Source organism: Acartia tonsa, chromosome 8 (assembly GCF_053477335.1).
Source record: "Acartia tonsa isolate MP-2025a chromosome 8, ASM5347733v1, whole genome shotgun sequence".
Taxonomy (NCBI): Eukaryota; Metazoa; Arthropoda; class Copepoda; order Calanoida; family Acartiidae; genus Acartia; species Acartia tonsa.
The window spans coordinates 11482242-11502590 of record NC_137267.1 but is presented as its reverse complement, the minus strand read 5'-3'; the positions used below and the strand labels follow the sequence as shown (position 1 = coordinate 11502590).

General features: G+C 32.1%; 2 protein-coding genes across 2 annotated transcripts; both read left to right on the top strand.

Annotated features, from left to right (window-relative positions):
* Positions 1-224: 224 nt before the first annotated feature.
* Positions 225-6987, top strand: LOC145325702 (glutamate receptor ionotropic, kainate 1-like). The gene is made up of 6 exons (XM_080168656.1): positions 225-263; positions 847-937; positions 1304-1373; positions 6286-6354; positions 6584-6653; positions 6910-6987. The coding sequence occupies exons 2-6, from the start codon at positions 877-879 to the stop codon at positions 6985-6987; spliced, it is 348 nt and encodes a 115-aa protein (XP_080024782.1). The 5' UTR covers positions 225-263; positions 847-876.
* Positions 6988-7583: 596 nt separating this feature from the next.
* LOC145325701 (glutamate receptor 4-like) lies at positions 7584-19695 on the top strand. The gene is made up of 12 exons (XM_080168655.1): positions 7584-7710; positions 8196-8264; positions 12540-12596; positions 13090-13144; positions 13334-13378; positions 14610-14632; positions 14736-14812; positions 15467-15551; positions 16282-16334; positions 17150-17249; positions 18906-18960; positions 19571-19695. Exons 1-12 carry the CDS (start codon positions 7633-7635, stop codon positions 19693-19695), a joined length of 822 nt encoding a protein of 273 aa, XP_080024781.1. The 5' UTR covers positions 7584-7632.
* The last annotated feature ends 654 nt before the right edge of the window (positions 19696-20349 follow it).

Genomic DNA, 20349 nt, shown 5'->3' with positions numbered 1-20349 from the left:
TCTCCTACTGGATGAATGAACTGACTAATAAATGATTTCCATATTGGCAACCTTAATTCACGAGAATTTTTCCCCTGTCATAATATCATTTGAACATTTTGATATAAATTTTAAAACAAATTTTTCAACTTAGGCAACGACCATTCTTTAACTTATTATTAAGAAAAATTTTACCTATCATTTTTAAAAAATCAGACACTTATTACACACAGAACTTAAATTTAGGGGAATGGAATGGTTTGCTTGGAGAACTTTTGTCTAATGTAAGTAGAAAATTAATGTTTCAACTTGAACACAAAAAAAATCTCAATACAAATATTATGTATATCTTACATATAAATGCTCAATTCCTAATATTCTTTCAGACTTTCTGATCGTTTTTTTCTCTACATTCAGAAAATAATGTTATTATGCATAGATTCATACCTTACAATTACATATTCGGTCATGTCTTAAACAAGGATGACATCCATAAAAGCGAAGCTATGAAAAGGTAGGACAAACGAACATTGACACTTGTATAGTGTCAGAACTAAATAATCAGAATATAAATACATTAAAGTCAAAACAAAATTGCAAGTAAATTTGTTGAAAAATTGCTGAAACACAGGTTAATGTTTAAGGACATACTTACATTTTTAGACCTTAATTATAGAAATGGTATGTTACGCTAAATCGTACCTAACTATTACAGGAATCACCATGCAAAGTTTGAAATCGATAGGACATTCTAACTAAAATACCGAAAAGAGCAAACCGTTCCACTAAAAAAGCTAACTGTAACAGACGGACGGTCCGACCCTAATTATAGAAAACCTACAATTTTAAAAATATAAAACTTTTTAGCCACCCGTAGCCGATTTAGCCATAGGAGATATGACTATAACTTCTGAAAGAAATGATGATATTGACTTCACACTGCCTTTCATGAAATTAGGTTAGAATTCTAATTTATTTTGTGTAGAAGAGAGGTAGGACGACTTTCTATATAATGAGATTTATCTAACCACTGATTTTTTTCTTCAGAGAAGTATTATTTTTAAGACAAAGCTACTCTATAATTCACTTTGTCTGCTGGTCCATAAATTCTGATATACTGCTGACCTTTTTTCATGCAACTCCCATGGTCTGTCGGTGTATCGATCATGCTATAAAGGGCATACAAATATTTTTTTTTTATAAAAGTTTCGTTATTTTCTAGTTTCTACATATAATATCAATTTTTGTTTCAAATAGTGTGTTTGTTATACATTACTATTTATTCTTTTTAGGGAAGCCTAAAACTGATATCTATGATATTTAGGAATATCTCTGTTGTACCAAGCCCCTAAGAAGGCTCCTCCCCAACTGTTTGCTTTCCTTGATCCATTCAGGTGAATAAACTCACTGAAGCTTTTTTTTCTAGTGCCTTTAAAAAAAGACGTTATGCTGGCCTATCACTGGTCAATGTATACTGGCCTGCTATTGGTAATTTAGTCTGTGTAGCATTGGCTTATCATTGGTCATTTGTATTATATGACGTCATTTTTTTATAGGCACTATAAAGAGCTTCAAACTAACTTACTTATACAACAGTGAACAAATATTAATATTTACATCATACGTGACTACTATAATTTAATACTTCTATACCTGAACCAACCCACCTTGTCCTGCTTGGGCCACCACCGAGCCACCACTCCTGACAACAACATCACCATTTTACTATTAATATTAATTACTCTATTCCGGAACCAACTTTACAGGCAAGCTTTCCTTGTAACAGTGGATAGCTTACATGCCTTCTTGGAATCTGGATCACATGGATCTTACCTTTTATGAACTCGACCAAAATCATCATGATTTACAATATACAACAATAGTAATAATTAATAAAAATATTTTATTTGTAAACATATTGTCAATTTGATCTCATGTAATAAATATTTTAGCATTTAGCATTTACAACTAAAACGCGGCATTAGCGTTAATAATAGCGTGGCTGCTTGTTGTCGGAGTGTCGGGTTCGAGTTTTGACCACAGTGCATCATACTAGAGAGGTTAAGATTATACATTCTGCTACTATTTCTGGTATGTGACGCGGACAGTAAGAGCTGTGGGGTTGATACCTTGGCTGTAAACAGGCTAATTTGGCAACTAATTACCCTGCAAAGTTAGGACTTCCATACATAGGTTCTACAATCAAAGGGTTACATCAGCAGATGATGCCCTTGTATTAACTAAGGGATCACTTGAAGGAGAGGTAATACTAGATAATATCTATATTTACCTTATTAGTTTATCAAGTTGCAACACTTTAGGTGTCATGACATGTAATGCAATTAAATGATTTCTAAAAACTAATTAAATTTATCTAATGAATGATATTTGAAAAGGATGTTTTATGCACTGTCATACAGTAGATTTTATTGTATTATTGTAAGCGGTTTCAGTGAAGAGTTCCACTTTAAAAAGATTAAATCCAATATGACTTGCTATTATCAAAATGTCTTTCATTTCGCAACTTCCTTGGCAGTTACTTGAAGTAGAGTATTCTTTTCAAGATTTATTCGTTTGATTTAATCATAACTTAATGACTTTCAATTTGTTATTAAGAAATTAAGGATTCAAAGGAGGGAAAAGTTATTTTTTTTTATAATTGCATACTCAATTTTTTTTAGAGTTATTTATAGCATGGTATTATAGACAGCTTTCCGCAAATAATAAAATATAAACTTATTTTACTAAAACCAGTTTTGTTAGCACCGAATTTCTGGACTAACGAAAATGGTATCAATATTAAGATTTTGAATTAGGTATTTGTGGAAAATTGTCTGTATTACGATGCTATGTATGATTTTTAAGAATGTCTGAGAACCGGATCTATTACTGCGTTTTTGAAGCCATACTGAAAATTCTGTAAATCGCTTCTTTTTTATGGATATTGCCATTCTTGTTATAATAAAATAAAATTTTGGATGATCCTGTTAAAATAGTTGAAAAATTAAGAAAAATCCAGAATTTTAACCTTCTCAAATACTGTTTTTCTGAGTAGGTAATTATAAAACAAGGATGGCAACATCCATAAAAGCGAAGCTCTAAAACTTTAGGACAAACGAACATTAACAAAAACTGAAAAAGCAGAATATAAATGTATAAGTCTAAACAAAATTGTAATTAAGTTGCAAAACTGATTAAATACAGGATACCGTTCAAGGCCATACTTACATTTTTAGGTCTTGATTATAGAAATGCTTCGCTTATAATATTGTACCTAGTTGTAATAGAAATCAATATCTCAAAAATCAGATAAAATAGGATAATATATCACATAAAAATAATTGTTTTAAAGGTTAAAAAGCAACATGTTTTTAATAACGTGCTTTCTGGTAACGATTATAGAGTTGCGAAATTCCTAAATCGTACCTAACTTTTATAGAAATCTTCATGCAAAATTTTAAATCGATAGGACAATTCTAACATGTCTAAAATAATAAAGCCATCCGTTCCGCACGGACGGACCCAAATTATATTATATTTAAATAAAAGTATATTTCAATATATTATACAACTATTTTAATAATTATAGATCCATCCACATATATTTCATTAGAAAACAATAAAATTATGTTTGTCTAGTAAGATCTCAAAAATGAAACAATGATTATGTTTAAATTTTTAAGTAAATCTTCAAATGTACCATGATTTTTTTGGTCTATTTTCATAAGATTTATTTTGTATCCTTATAATAAAGTAACAGGATGTTTGTGTGTTTGTCTGTACCGAAGGATCTCGCTAACCGCTGAACCGATCGGGTTCTCCTTAACAGGGTAGATTCTCATATGTCCCGGGAAGGTTTATAACTATTTTGGGGGAGGGTACCACCACCCTCCCTAGAGAAATTAATTTTTTTCTTAATTTTCGATTTTAGAAAGAGAGTTCAACGAAAATAAACGTCAAAAGTAAAAAAACCCACATATTTTAAATATATATAAAAAAAAACATTTTAAGTGCCACTAGAGGCCTCTAGGGGCGTAGCCGCTAGTAATATATATTACATTATTTAAAAATTACTTTTAAAGCTAGAACTAATTTTTTTTACCACAGGGCTACGGAACCTGTGCCTACTTTAAATTGGGGCTTTGAATATCAACCAATAGCCTCAGAAATATTAATACAAAAGAGCAGGAAGCAATTTTATAATTAACAAAAAAGGTCCCCATCATCTGGAAATAATTAGTATGGGTTCTTCCTTCAATTTTAGAGGCCTTGTCTGTTTATTTTAATTTCAAGTAAAAGTATGAAGACACTTCAATGTAGAGGCGGAAAATACATATTAAATGAAATATTATTTTCAGATTTTTTCCTGAATCCGTTTAATTTGACATTTGATAAATGGAAAATGATCAAAACCAAAATATGACATTTTCTATAGAAAATTTAAAGCTAGTCTCTTTGGAGTTTTTTAGGGGGAGGAAAAACATAATTTTGAGAAAATATTCGTCAATTAATCATTTTTGAATATCTATTTGCCTTTTGAATTTATTTTTTTCATTCTTTAAGATTTATTCAACAGATAAGATAATTATTACCTTCGCCTTTTCATGAAAGCTTCATATAAGTCCTGATATAGTTACAAACAAGAAAGTGTTAGAATAAAAAAAGACTTCTTCCCCTTTTTAAAAGCGAAGCTTTTCTATTATTAGGGTCGTTAATTTAGGCATGTTAGAATTGTCCTATCGATTTCAAATTTTGCATGGTGATTCCTTTAGTAGTTAGGTACGATTAGTAGCAACTCTATAATCATTACCAAAATGTCCGTACGTCCATGTTAAATATGTTGATTTTTCTACTTTTTTAACAACAAATTTTTATGTTATCTAATCATCCGATTGATCTGATTTTTGGTATATTGATTCCTGGAACAACACAGTATAACGTTATAAGCGACGCAACTCTATAATCAAGTCCTAAAAATGTAAGTATGTCCATAAACATTATTCTGTTTTAAAACAAATTTACTTACAATTTTGCTTCGACTCTTATACATTTATATTCTGATTATTCAGTTCTGACACTATATAAGTGTTAATGTCCGTTTGTCCTACCGTTTCAGTGCTTCGCTTTTATGGATGTTGTCATCCTTGTTAAAACTAAAATTTATCTTTAGCAAAGCAACTGCGAGGTAGAGAATACATAATATAGTTTTTTTTTAATCTCAATATCTCAGCTGAAATATTAAAATTGAAATATAAGGATAATTGTATATAATCCATATACAATTCAATTCAAATAACTCTTAACAAGTTATTATAAAAGTTAAATTATTTTGGCTGTAAAAACATAGAAACGTTATTAAACTAGAATTTTAAAATGTTATAATGTTATAATACAAAGTAGAATAATGTCTGTCCGTCCCTTAAGATCTCGATAGCCACTGAACCGATCGGATTCTACTCTTCAGGGAATATACTTACTGGTCCTGTGGTGGTTTTAGGTTATTTTCTTGGGGGGTGGACACCCCCAACCCCCAAAAAAACAAAAAATCCCCCCCAGTCATTTTTTTCTGAAGATTTACTTGGTCCTTTTATGAATTTCACCAAAATTTTTTTTTTGATCACCTCTTGGGGCAAAGCCGCTAGTATATTTATAATACTAAGTAGAACGATGTCTGTCCGTCTCTTAAGATCTCGGTAACCACTGAACCGATCGGATTCTACTCTTCAGGGAATATACCTACTGGTCCTGTGGTGGTTTTAGGCTATTTTCTTGGGGGGTGGGACACCCCCAACCCCCCAAAAACAAAAAAACCCCCCCATTTTTTTGCTGAAGATTTCCTTGGTCCTTTTACGAATTTCGCCAAAATATTTTAATCACCTCTTGGGGCAAAGCCCCTAGAGGCTAGGGGCGAAGCCGCTAATATATATATAAAGAACTGTAAGACTTAAGAACTGAGGCGTGCGGTGGACTGGTGTAGTTGGATGTCAAAACCCCCACTTAAATTTAAATTGGAAATGTTTGCCTTCCTCTTTTCTTATTCCCTAGAGGATTCAGACCCACTTAAACCCTATCTGTAAGGCGAGCCTAAGAAATTTTAAAGGATTTTTTTTGTAAATTTTCTCTTTTTACAAATTATATTTTAAACATTAATTGATTCCCTTGCTTGTTGCCTACTAAAATACAGTTCAATAAACTTTTGATGTATTTATAAAAAAAATTTCATGTCAAAACTCAAAATTACACCTATAATCTAATAATATAAAAATATATCTTTATATTTCTTATTGAAAACTATTTATGTTTCAGTGGACAAGTGTGGATATATGTGCTAGCAGCCAATATAGTTGTTTCAATCATGCTTTATCTTGTTGCCAGGTACACAACAGCTTTTCCAGTATAGCTTCCACACCGATTAGTATCCGCTGGATTAAAACCTGTTTTTAGCCATACTAAAATAATGTATAGCATTGTATTACAGACAATATTCCACGAATAATGAAAGAAAATAGTATGAGATCGATAAATTAAAATATTTATTATTAGAAGACATATATCTGTAGTATGCTGCGCTCGTGACTGACAAAGTTGTCCTTGTTTTACATAGATTTTCTCCATATGAATGGAAGTTTTTGGATCCTTGTTTGAAGGCAAAAGAACTAGATATCATCCCACAGGTCAGAAAAAAAACACTCTTAAATGTTGTTGACATTCAAAGTATATTACATAAAGCTTCGCTCTTCCACTCTGTAACTAGGTATTTTACACTTAAGTAACTATGTTTTGCAAATATGTATAAGTAAAGTTATCGTAAGCTGATGAACAGATATTTAGAGAAGTTGTACTTATATTCAAATTAGCATTAATTGCAGGATAATTAAAATTACTTGTACCTGTACTTAATAATCTTTAAAACATGACTTTCTAATATAGGAAATGAACATAAAACAATCATTTTGGTGGACTATAGCTGCTATCATGTGGATGGGATGTGAGAGTGCACCAAAGTAAGATTTGGATGTTTATAAAGTAGATTTTGAGGTTGTTCTTTCCTCGTGAAATGTATGAGATGCAATTATGGCACAACTCATTACCATGCAGTACAGTTAGAACGACCTTACAAAATATAAAAAGAAATTCTTATTTTATTATTTAGGACTTCATTACCTTGGAAAAAAGGGTATTTTTGTGCTAGGTTTTGTGACTTTTATGTCTGGGCTTTATGTATCTGATTTGTGGTTGGTAAATGGTATTAGCACATACCTGTGTTTATCCAGTTTCATAGGTCTACAATTTTTGGGAAGCTTTACATACTTCTTTAGCAGGATTTAATTCTTTTGTGGAAAGGGAGCATTCTATTATTTACTTTCCATCACCATAATCAAATGAGGAACTGGACAAAGTGTCTCATAAATCAGCCATGTGACGTCATAGAAATAAGGGAGATGAGAGGAGAAATGGGAAAGAAACCCCTAAAAAAGAGATGAATAATTCCTCATTTTTATGACCTCACGTGGCTGATTTTTGAGCCACTTTGTCCAGTTACATCAAAGGAGCATTGGTGCACATCCACTTGTAAATTAATTTGATACATTTGTATAAAGGGCTCTGTCTACTCGGTTTGTAGCTGGGATATGGTATTTATTTACCCTGATCATGGTTTCAACATACACAGCAAACCTGGCAGCCTCACTGACTGCTGAAAGCCTCCAGTCTCCTATTGATTCAGCAAAGGTAAAAGAAAAACTTTAAAAACCTAAAATTGTACTTAAACTGAAAGTTGAACACAAACAAAACATAATTGTTAAAAGCGAATCTTTTCTATAATAAGGGTATAGTGGGGTCCATCCGTAATGGTTAGCTCTTTTCGTTAATTTAGGATTATCCTATCAGATTCAATCTTTGTATGACGATTCCTATAACAGTTCAGTACAATTAGAAAGCGTGGCAACTCGATAATCGTCCGTAAATTTATTTAATACATGTTGATTATTTAACTTTTTTGACAACAATTTTTATGTGATATAATTACCTATTTGAATTTTAAAATACTGATTAATATTACAACAAGGTACAATGTTATAAGCGAAGCATCTTTATAATCCAGTCCTAAAAATGGAAGTATCTCCTTAAACCATATCCTCCATTTAAGCAGTTTTGCAACAAATTCACCTGCAACATATATGGTAACCCAAATATATTTTAATATCTTTTACAAGGACCTTGCAAAACAGACTGATATTGAATATGGATGTTTAAATGGTGGTTCCACATGTAAATTTTTCCAGGTAGGCAATACAATATTTACTTGAACTCTAATATATTAACTTTTCACCCAGTTGATTTTTGTTCTCTGTGAAAAGGGTTTATTTGTATAGTGTTAGAACTTAATAATTATCATAATATAAATTTATAAGAGTCAAAGCAAAATTGTAAGTAAATTTGTTGTAAAACTGTTTGATACAGGATAATTTTTATGGACATACTTACATTTATAGGACTTGATTATAGAGTTGCTTCGCTTATTACATTATACTTTGTTGTCCCAGGAATCAATATACCAAAAATCAGATCAATCCGATGATTTGATCACATAAAGATTTGTTGTTGGAAAAAGTAAAAAAATCAACATGTTTAAAATGGACGTACGGACATTTTGGCAGGGCAGGAGGTACTTCTTGAAGTACTGGGGGATATTGACGTCCCTCCCCTTACCAGTCACCCATCCTTCCAGGGATATGGAAGGTTTGCGTAGGACTAACTATCCTACCTATAAAACCAAAAAGTTCAAGAAAACACCCACAGAACCTCAAACACTAATGGCTTTCACACAGCCAGAGGTGTGCATGAAACAAGAACCGTTGGAACTGATGCTCAGTTTACTGAGAATATGAAAGATGATGGTGAAATCCGAAAGGAAGCTATCAACTTGATGACAGGACCAATAAGTTCTAAGCAAAGCTGTAAGATAGGAACCTGGAATGTTAGAACAATGTATGAGTCAACTAAAACAGCCCAAGTAGTTAAAGAAATGACAAGTTACAATATTGGAATACTTGGGATTGCAGAATGTAGATGGACAGGACAAGGACAAACTACAACCAAAGATGGCCACCTAATACTTTATTCTGGTCATGAAAGCCAACATATGTATGGTGTTGCTATAATTATTCAAAAACGACATGTCAATTCACTAATAGACTGGAAACCTATATCAGACAGAATAATTAAGGCTAGATTCCAATCAAGGCACTGCAAGTTGACCATTATCCAATGCTATGCCCCAACAAATGACAAAGATGGAGAAGTAAAACAAGAGTTTTATGATCAACTGCAATCAATTAGAAACTCAGTACCCAAACATGACATGTGCCTAGTTCTTGGAGATATGAATGCTAAAGTAGGAACTGACAGGACTGGAGTGGAGAATGCAATGGGACACTTTGGCATAGGTACAAGAAATGAAAATGGAGAACTTTTACTTGAATTCTGTTTAAATAATGATATGGTTGTAGGAGGTACATTATTCCAACACAAAAACATTCACAAATATACCTGGACAACACCTGATGGACAAACAAGAAACATGATTGACCACATTATGATCAATAGAAAATGGGTCAATTCAATGCAAGACTGTAGGAGCTATAGAGGAGCCGACATATTTAGTGACCATGAGCTAGTTGTCAGTAAGATTAAATTAAAGCTGAAGCGTACTGGTCATGATAAAAAGAGTGAGATTGGTAGACAATATGATTCTTCAAGATTAAAGGACCCTGTGATAAAGAATGAATTTGTCTTAAAACTCAGAAATAGATTTCAAGTCTTAGAGGACCTAAATGACGAGACTGAGATCACATGGACTTCAATTAAAGAAAACTTTCAATCTACTGCTAAGGAAATCCTAGGACACAAGAAACCAGAGAAAAAGGACAGGATCTCTGAAGAAACATGGATCAAAATAGAAGAGAGAAAGAAGCTCAAAAACAAAATCCATAATGCTCAACATTTGGCTGACATGAGCAATTTAAAAGCTGAATATACTGCTAAAGACAAAGAAGTCAAAAAGTGCACAAGGAAAGACAAGAAAGATTACATTGACAATCTGGCTGAAAAGGCCCAGAGAGCAGCTGACTTTGGTAACATGAAAACAGTATACAACATAACCAAGCAATTAAGTGGCAAATATAGCAAAAAGAGTGGTGAAACTATCAAGGCTAAAGATGGTAAATTACTCACTACAGAAAAAGAAATTGCTGAAAGGTGGAAATCACATTTTGAAGAAGTGTTGAACAGACCTGAACCAGAAATTACTGCTGAACCAGAACCAGGACATGAAATAGACATAGATATAAGACCACCAACTATTCAAGAAGTTAAAGCTGCTATACATAGCCTAAAGAATGACAAAGCACCAGGACCTGACTTGATAACTGCCGAAATGCTTAAGGCAGACATAGATCTTTCTGCTAGGACTCTAACTGATCTTTTTGATAAAATTTGGAGGCAAGAAAAGATACCAACGGACTGGTCTAAAGGTATAATCATAAAACTACCTAAGAAGGGAGATTTGAACAATTGTGATAATTGGAGAGGAATTATGCTGCTTTCTATCCCAAGCAAGGTCCTATGTAAAGTTATTTTAAACAGAATTGATGAGAAAATTGACAATAAACTGAGAGAAGAACAAGCTGGATTCCGTGCTGGAAGGGACTGTGTTGACCAAATTTTCACCCTTAGGACAGTTATTGAACAATGTGTTGAATTTAACAAGCCACTTCACGTAAATTTTGTTGATTTCTCTAAGGCCTTTGACTCCATACACAGACAAACACTCTGGAAAATACTAAGAAGTTATGGTATACCAGAAAAGATGATAATTATGATAACTAAATTTTATGACAACTTCCAAGCCTGTGTTTCAGTTGGAAACAATAAGACATCTGATTTCTTTAAAATAAGCACTGGAGTTAGACAGGGATGCATTTTATCACCTATTCTATTTATATTGGTCATTGACTGGGTGATGAAGAAAACCACAGAGGACAAAAAACGTGGTCTCCAGCTGGGCATACTAGGACACCTAGAAGATCTGGACTTTGCTGATGACCTGGCACTGATTTCAGAAACAATTAAACATCTACAAGCTAAGACAGATAGACTAGTCAAATATGCAGGACAAGTCGGGCTCTTTGTTAATGTCAAGAAGACTGAAATTATGAATATACCTACAAACCCTGATCAAACTATAACAATAAATGGTGAACAATTGAAACAAAGCAACAAATTCACCTATCTGGGGAGTGTTATCAGCAGTGAAAATGGCTCAAAAGCTGATATTAAAACCAGGATTGATAAGGCTAGGGTTGCTTTCAACAGTCTACACAACGTTTGGAATTCAAAGAAACTTGCTCTGAAAACAAAAATCAGACTTTACAACAGTAATGTGAAATTAGTTCTTCTCTATGGAGCGGAATGCTGGAGAACTGTGAAAACTGAAACAAATCAACTTAATGCATTTCACAATAGCTGCCTAAGAAGAATTTGCAAAATATTCTGGCCAAACAAAATATCAAACCTTGAGCTGTATGCTAAGACCAAGTGCAATAGTATTGAAGCAGAAGTGAAATATAAAAGACTAAGGTGGCTAGGACATGTGCTCAGAATGGAACAAAATAGGTTTCCAAAAAAGTGCTTAAAATGGAACCCCACCACTGGTAAACGTAATCGGGGACAACCAAAAATGACCTGGAGGCGGAGCACTGAAAAGGACCTCTTTAATTTGGAATTAACATGGGGAGAAGCTGAGAAACTTGCCAAAGACAGCAGGAATTCATGGAGCAAGGTGTCCGTATTCTCTGGCCTTCACAGTCAAAAAGAGAGATGCGTCTGATGATGACGGACATTTTGGTAATGATTATAGAGTTGCTACGCTTTCTAAATCGTACCTAACTACTAAAGGAATCACCATGCAAAATTTGAAATCGATAGGACAATTCTAACATGCCTAAATTAACGGAAAAAACTATCCGTTACGGACGTACGGACGGACCGACCCTAATTATAGAAAAGCTTCGCTTTTAAAAAATGAGAAAACACCTCTTCCCCTGTAAGTATGGAGCATCAAAAGGTTTATGCCAAAGACATCTTTTTTAAATTAAGAAAAAACTAGTGATAGAGTCCCCTGTAGGTGTTAGGCATATGGACCTCCACCCACCTCAACTTATTTTCAATTTGTTGTAAAATGAGGAGGGGGAAGTTTTCAGTGCTCAACAGACACTTTGGGTGAAAACACCTCATTTGATAATAGTTATTTCTTTCATCGTATTATAGACGGCTTTCCGCGGATATAGAATGTACAATTATAAGATTAAAACCAGTTTTTTAGCCCCGAGGTGCCGAAGGCATGGGCTAAAAAAACTGGTTTTAATCTTTTGATTGTACATTTTTATATTTGTAGAAAGCTTGATATAATACAATGCTAGACATAGTTTTTTCGTATGGATAAGAACCGGTTCCTATCCACCGGATTCGAATGAATACGAGAAATATTATTAATTTAGAATTCTGAAGATGTTATTTACCAACAAATGTGGAATAATATGGCAACAAATCCAAAGGTAAGTTCTCATTTAAAAGCTTTGGATATGTTCTGTGTAAACTTCCGAAGCTTTTCCATAATTTGAGTAAGTCCGTCCAAAACAGATAGCTATTATCGATTCTAACTTTGCATGATAATTGCTATAAGGCAAGGTACAATTTAAAAAGCGTAGCAACTCTATAATCATTACCAAATAGTCCGTACGTTCATTTAAAACATGCTGATTTTTTACTTTTTTTGACAACAAATTTTTGTATGATAAAATTATCCGATTTATCTGATTTTTGGAACACTGATTCCTATTACATCAAGGTACAATATCATAATCAAAACTTAAAAATGTAAGTCCTTAAAAAGTATCCTGTATTTAAGCAATTTTGCAACAAATGTATATATTCTGCTTATTGAGTTATGACACTATACAAGTGATAATGTTCGCTAAACCTTATTTCTGGTTTTAGAGCTTCGCTTTTATTGATGTTGTCATCCTTGTTTACTAAATAATTGTTAAGGTTTTTACAAAGTCCAATCCTGAAGGTATTCAAAGAGTTGTCAATTCAAAAGGAGGTATTTAGATTTTAAATTACCTGAAAAAAATATTTTTAAATTGTCTATTATTCGTTTAAATTTAGGATGTCATAAAATGTTATAGAATTAATAAGTTTTATTCACATTAATTTGGAATATTTTTAACATTTATAGTAGATTTTGGATTATATCTTTTATTTAATATTTGATATTATTTTTCTTTTACAGGATATGCTTTTTTCATGGAAAGTACTTCAATTGAATATGTCATAGGTAGAGTGTTTTATAAACATTGATTTAATACAAAAAAATATTATTATCTCCTAAATCAGGGAACTTAAGGGATAACCAATGGACGATAAATTTATTTATAATACACTCCCATTTATGATAAACATAATTATCCTTAACAATTAATAAAAATAGACAGAGCTAGTTTAAAGTTTGTACAATTAATCAATGATTTTAATTCAACAAATAAGAAAACGTTTTTACAAACTTTGGGGATTGAAATAATTTAAAGTCCATTGCCCCATCTTCCTTGTTTGAATGTGAAACACGGCGACATTCGAACATAAAAACTTAAAGATAAAATGAAACGTAATAATAGTTGTTGAATCATTGTCAAACTAAATTTCTATGGTTGATTTCGTCAATAAGTAATCAGAAAAAGTGGACATGGTTTATATATCAGTATACTAGAGTTGGCTCAATATAACTATATCGCTATTGGCTAGTTTTCTATAAGTACATGTCTATTTATCTATTTCTCAATAAATCAATTTTCCTCACCCGCCATTACTATTACTATCTAAAAGAAAGAAGTAAATATTTATTAATTTAAATGATTTTAAAAGATTTTTTCAATTATATTTTTTTCACATTACCATCACCAAAGGGTTAATATGATTAAAATTTTTGTTTTAATATTTTAACACAAAGGAAGTGTCGCCACAATCGAATTCTTTTAAAATAGAGTTTTCTTAGATTTACTCTATTATGAACGTATATTTTTTATTTATGAAATAAGGATTAAATACTTCAATGTAATTCAAATATCTACATGAAGTGAAAAACTTAATTCATTCCATAAACAAATAGAATAAAGGTCTTATCGCTTTGGTCAATGAGAGTTTATTATGGATTATTGGAGCACTATGAGTTTTAAACACTTTACCATTGGAAGACTCGAGCTCGTTTATAGACGTTTATTTCCTATACAGATCTGTCATGGATCTTGATTTCATTAAATAAAAATAATCGCAAATATACTTAGTAAATAAAAGTAACAAGATGTGTTTCTGTGTATTTGTAGCTGAAAATTTCAACTACCGCTGGAACGATATTTATCTCCTTTACAGTGAAGCTTCTTTAGGCCTCTAATGTTATAAAAAAAAACATTACAATTAGAATTTATATCTATATTAAAACTAAATCTTATGTGGATTAAATGTTTCATATTATTTTGATTGATTCATTTAAATAATTATTTGTATTGTTTTAGAAAGAAACTGTGGCCTTGCAAAGGTAATCTATTATTATACTATAAAAAGATGCATATATCTAGCTTTTTTCCAAAACTGATTATGTTGGATATTAGTGAACTTGTTTAGATCACATCTATGTCTAGATTGGAGGCGAGCTAGATTCTAAAAGTTACGGAATAGGACTAAGAAAAGGTTCCCCTTACACAAATGAATTAAATGGGTAAGTTAAAATCTTTCAAACTTTTTACTTTTTAAAATTGTTCAACAAAGATGATATCAAAGCTATCAACGCAATCAATCTTACAATTATAGAAGCTTTTTGAAGGGGTATGTCACACTCCCAAAGAGATCTTAATAGTTAAAATTGAAATAAAACACAGCTAAAATCTTTTAAGTTGCGTGGCTTCTCTTGAGATACTTACCAATTGTGAAAGACTAGCGCCTGTGGATTAGCATTAAGGGGCTTTGTAATCAAAGGGTATGCAATGGGAAGAAAAATCAACACTAAAATCTAAAATAAAAGTAGACTAAAACCATCCCGAATCTGTTTGAACCTATTGTGATATTGACAACTCAATCAGTTCGGTAGTTATTGAGATCTTAAACTTCAGACAACAACCATTCTACTTTAAATAACAGGATAAAGGTTCTTTTGTGTACCTACATCCCCTTATAGGTACGTGTCTAAAAATTGTTACTGATTCTTGACTGCTTATTTTTTTGTATTAACTGTTGATTGCCATTTCTACCTGTTTTCTGTTTTTTGGAATCTAAGAAGAAATCGCCTGAACTCTGAACTTTTTATTGACATCCTGTCAGATCAATCCTTTTTTAGCTGCATCTTTATCTGCATATTTACATTTTCTAATCGCAGAGCGCTGTTAAAGCTACAAGAGGCTGGTGTTCTTCACAAACTCAAGACAAGATGGTGGAAAGAAAAAGGAGCAAAGAATTGTGCAGTAAGCTATTTTTATAGCGCTGAATAGGCATACTCCAACCTGATTAACCTCTAGAAGAGGGTATCAGGGCGGGAGGGGACATTGGGCTGTTTATTACACTAGTCCCCTAAGTTTTCAATAGCGTTTTCTTTTTCGTTAGCTTAACAATTTTGGGGACTTTTATTAAATTTGGATTGGTTGGTTCATTTAGTTGATTGTCCAAACGTTTCAACCACCAATTGTATTTTATAGGAATATTTTTGTGTATCATCATTGGAGTTTCTGAACCAAATCACAAACATCCAACCCTTTAACTGTACAACCTTTGTCTAGAAGTACAAATAGTGCACAGATATGAGATGCACCTATGTTGGGCATAGACATTCCCCTGACATTATAGAAGAACGATTTTAACATCTTGCGTTATGACGCAGTGTTCTAACCTTTCACCAACCTAACAAAGATCGCGGATGCGCTATTGTTCTGTCACCGTTGTATACTCTACAACAATTGTTTATCAGTATGTCACAGAATCACTAAGTAAGCAAAAATAAACGAATTGTAATATAAACAATTTTAATAGACATATTAAAAATACTGATTCAAACAAGCCCAAACGATAAAGTGCTTGATATATTTTAATAACATTATCCAGAAGTTTTTTGTATTAAGTTAACTTAAAAATATGTCTTCTTTTTGCTTCTCCGTATATATGACGTTTTTCCAAAAAAAATTTCAATTCTATTTTTAGGCTTCAAGAAATGCGCCAACTCAAGCTAAACCATTGACCCTTGCTAATGTTCTGTGAGTATCTGTTTTACACTCATTTGAAAAGCACTCTGATACACACCTTCTAGTTGCGATGCTACTCTACAAATGACCGTATTTGTCTGTCTGTTCCTCATTAATACTAAACTCGATACTTTTTTACTTTTTTTACTTTGAATCTATTTATTTCTAACTTAATAATACATACTTTTTGCAATCATCAGAAAGATATTAATTGCAAAAGTTAACAATATATTTTACTATAAATATATTCGTTTATGTACGCCCTATGGTAATCTTATTGTTTTAATAACTTTTTAAAAGCGAAGCTTTTCTATAATTAGGGTCGGTCCGTCCGTACGTCCGTAACGGATAGCTTTTTTCGTTAATTTAGGCATGTTAGAATTGTCCTATCGAATTCAAATTTTGCATGGTGATTCCTTTAATAGTTAGGTACGATTTAGAAAGCGTAGCAACTCTATAATCATCACCAAAATGTCCGTACGTCCATTTTAAACATGTTGATTTTTTAACAACAAATTTTTTGTGATCTAATCATCCGATTGATCTGATTTTTGGTATATTGATTCCTGGGACAACAAAGCATAATGTAATAAGCGAAGCAACTCTATAATCAAGTCCTAAAAATGTAAGTATGTCCATAAACATTATCCTGAATCAAGCAGTTTTTCAACAAATTAACTTACAATTTTGCTTTGACTCTATTACATATATATTATGCTTATTCAGTTCTGACACTTTACAAGTGTTAATGTCCGATTGTCCTATCGTTTCAGTGCTTCGCTTTTATGGATGTTGTCATCCTTGTTTTAATATCAATTATTTTTTAGTGGTGTGTTTGTAGTACTGATAGCTGGACTTTTCTTGGCTACTATCATGGCCTTTATTGAGTTTATTTGGAGTTCAAGAAAATTATTTATGAACAAAAATGTAAGTAGAAGAATTAATTACTGAAATAGCTAGATATATACTATCTGATTTGAACTTAAAAAAAACTATTCAGTTATAAATCTTTCTCAACCCAATTTAAAAGGAAAAAAGTCTTCTTCATCATTCCGAAATATATTTCAAGTAAAAAATACTCATTATCAATCGCATCTGGAAAAAAAAACAACAAAATAAGTATATAATAAAACATTCTTTAAGGGTAAAACATTTAAACCTAACTTTGATAACAAATAATTATGATAAAAAGCAAAAAAAGCATTATATACCTAGGTACTAACAATTCACTAAGAAAAAATATGTATGACTTTACTATAAGATGGTTGTACAAAAAATGAAGGGGGAAGCGGTCAAAATAATGTGAATTGAGAGGGGAAGGGGGAAGGTTTGAGTTTTGTGGGGTGTCTATAGTAGCACAGCTGCTCTATAACTGGTGATTTTTTAAAAAAAATTGCAACTGCATTTTGACTAACAAATTTACATTCTGCGATTTAACAAAGGTTCAAGTTTTCTAATATAAAATTTTTCTCTGGCTAATCTTACCCAAGGATTATTGCTTTTAATTTGTTCAAAAGGAATAAATTGTAAATGACTGAAATTATGGCCACTTTCTGAAAAATGTTGGCCAACTGCTGTGATTGCGTTAGGTGAAATTGAATTTTTATGCTCAGAAAATCTTTTAACTGCTTTGCGGCCAGTCTGTCCAATATATTGTGGGTGTGTTTTACAGTTTCCATTGTCTTTGGTACATGTTATTTATGGCTTTTTATATGTTGTTGGGTTGCTATTTTCTGTTTATAAGGGGGGAAGACCCATTAATTTTAAAAGATCAATTAGTATGGTTGATACTCCTTTAGGTAGAGGCGAAGAAATTAGTGATATGATGATGAATGTCTTTTATTTTACCCATATTATTTCATCACATACATAGATGACACAATCCAAAAGTAACGAAACAAAGAGTTAAAAATATTGAATGCACACTAATTCTAAAATATTATCCACAATCTAACAGATATACTGCTACAAAGCTATCATTTGACAGACAGTCGGACGGGTAAAGTGAGTTGTCGAAAAGATGCTTATTAGTTATGATAAATTTTTTTTTATCTTTAATAACTACATTCAATGTGTTTTTACTTAGAATCTTAATGAATAATCGACTAAGCAATCCTTATTTGATAGTAATAGGATGTCTGGATCTCATTAACCTCTAGACCGTGATGGTTTTTCCTTTAGAATTTAGATTTTCGTGGGTCCTGGAAAGGTTTATTGCTATTTTATGGGAGGATATGACAACCCTTACAAGAAAAATAGTCCCTAGAAAAAAATTACCCCAATTTTTTTTCCATTTTGAAACCTTCCCCCCTCCCCCCTTAAGAAACATGCATTAACAAAAATAATTTTTTTAATATTAATTTTTATAAACGATATGGTTTTTCTTTACGATGTAGATTCTCACAGGTCCAAGGAAAGGTTTACAACTATTTTGGGTGAGGGTACCACCACCCCTAAAGAGAAAGCTCCTAGTATAAAAAGACCTCCAATGCTTTTACTTTTTTTTCTTCAAAGGAAATCCCTAGAAGAATCTATATCTTCCAAAAATCTTCACTTAATTAATAATTTTGCTGCTTGATTAAGGTTGACATGCTGAGTCAGTTGAAAAACGAAGCAGCCAGCAGTTTCAGCAGAAGAGGTATCTACCTTTTTAACAGACAAATAAAATAAATTTGAGGACAATTGAATTTTTCTTTATACTTAAATGATAACTGAATGCTTTACATTTTCGGATCAGATAAAGTTTATATTAAAATATTGCTAAGATCAATTATCTCTAAAAAGTATATCTACTTTAAAGACTGCTAGCTTATAATAATATTTGGGCAAAACTTTTATGTTCAATAGTTTGGCAGCTAGCAGCCTTTAAAGTTCAAAGATATTTTGGGGACTATCAATACCAGTAACATTTGACTGTGAACTACAACAGATCCACATTTTCACGACAAAAAGATTCACATGGGATTTCTCATATTAACTTTTCATAAAACTAACATTCCCTGCAATAGTTTGGAAGTATGACCGGGTGCGAGACTTATATCTTCAATTTAATTGATATTTTTTATGTATTTTTCTTTTCTTTTCATACTGTAATCATGCTGTCATATCCTTAATTATAATTAACAGCCAGGTAGTCATAAAATCCCAAAATAATAGATATTTGAAAACATAGAGTAGTTCACCAGTTCACCTATACAAAGTATCATTTTAGGACTTATGGCATATGAAATTTTTTTATAAATTTGTAGGAATCAAATCCAATCTTGGGGCTGGAAATAGTATGAGGAGTATACACAGTGGTTATTTTACCCCTAGACTTTCCAGAAGGGGCACAAGGAACAAAGCTTCTCTAATATTAAATAAGTTTTGCTGAAAACCAAAGTTAGACCAGCGAATAATTAGTTGGTTGGTGCATTAAGTTGAGTGTCCAAACGTTTCAAACCTTAATTGTAATCTACAGAGGTGGTCATGTTATGTATCATTATTAAGGATGTACATTAATTTATTGGTCATTGTCTTTTCCCTTTAGATCCTTGACCTAAATTACTTTCATATGTATAGTGTTGGGCACTGACAAATGATTTATAAAACTAAGGATACTGTGGAAGCTGTTTATAGTGCAGATAAAATTTGACGTCATACAATACAAATGACCAATAATAGGCCAATGCACCGACTAAATTACCAATAGCAGGCCAGTATACATTTTAATTGACCAATAGGGGGCCAGTATGATGCAAATTTTAAGGAAGGAAAAGAACTTTCATAGACAAACAGACTGACTGACCTTCAGAAAAGCTTTGTCTGCCTTACCAGAACCTCTTGGTCATCAGAATCTATACCTGGAGCCCTGAACAGTACCAGGAATTATATCTTTTAACATGTTGTTTTTTTGTATTGATTAAAGAGTTCTCGTGTAGTAAGTTGTACATCGAACCTATAGGCCTTCAAAACATATAATTAACCGTCAATCGCCACCTTACTTAAAAAACCTAAATCTTGAATTTTTCATGGAACTGATTAGACA

Coding starts and splice junctions, on each gene's coding strand:
- LOC145325702 (XM_080168656.1), top strand. CDS start 877: ATGACTATAACTTCTGAAAGAAATGATGATATTGACTTCACACTGCCT. Junction 1,374..6,285: donor GCTTTCCTTGATCCATTCAG/GTGAATAAACTC, acceptor TTTATGTTTCAG/TGGACAAGTGTGGATATATG. Junction 6,654..6,909: donor AACTAGATATCATCCCACAG/GTCAGAAAAAAA, acceptor TTTCTAATATAG/GAAATGAACATAAAACAATC.
- LOC145325701 (XM_080168655.1), top strand. CDS start 7,633: ATGGTTTCAACATACACAGCAAACCTGGCAGCCTCACTGACTGCTGAA. Junction 13,145..13,333: donor AGTTGTCAATTCAAAAGGAG/GTATTTAGATTT, acceptor TTTCTTTTACAG/GATATGCTTTTTTCATGGAA. Junction 14,813..15,466: donor TACACAAATGAATTAAATGG/GTAAGTTAAAAT, acceptor TTCTAATCGCAG/AGCGCTGTTAAAGCTACAAG.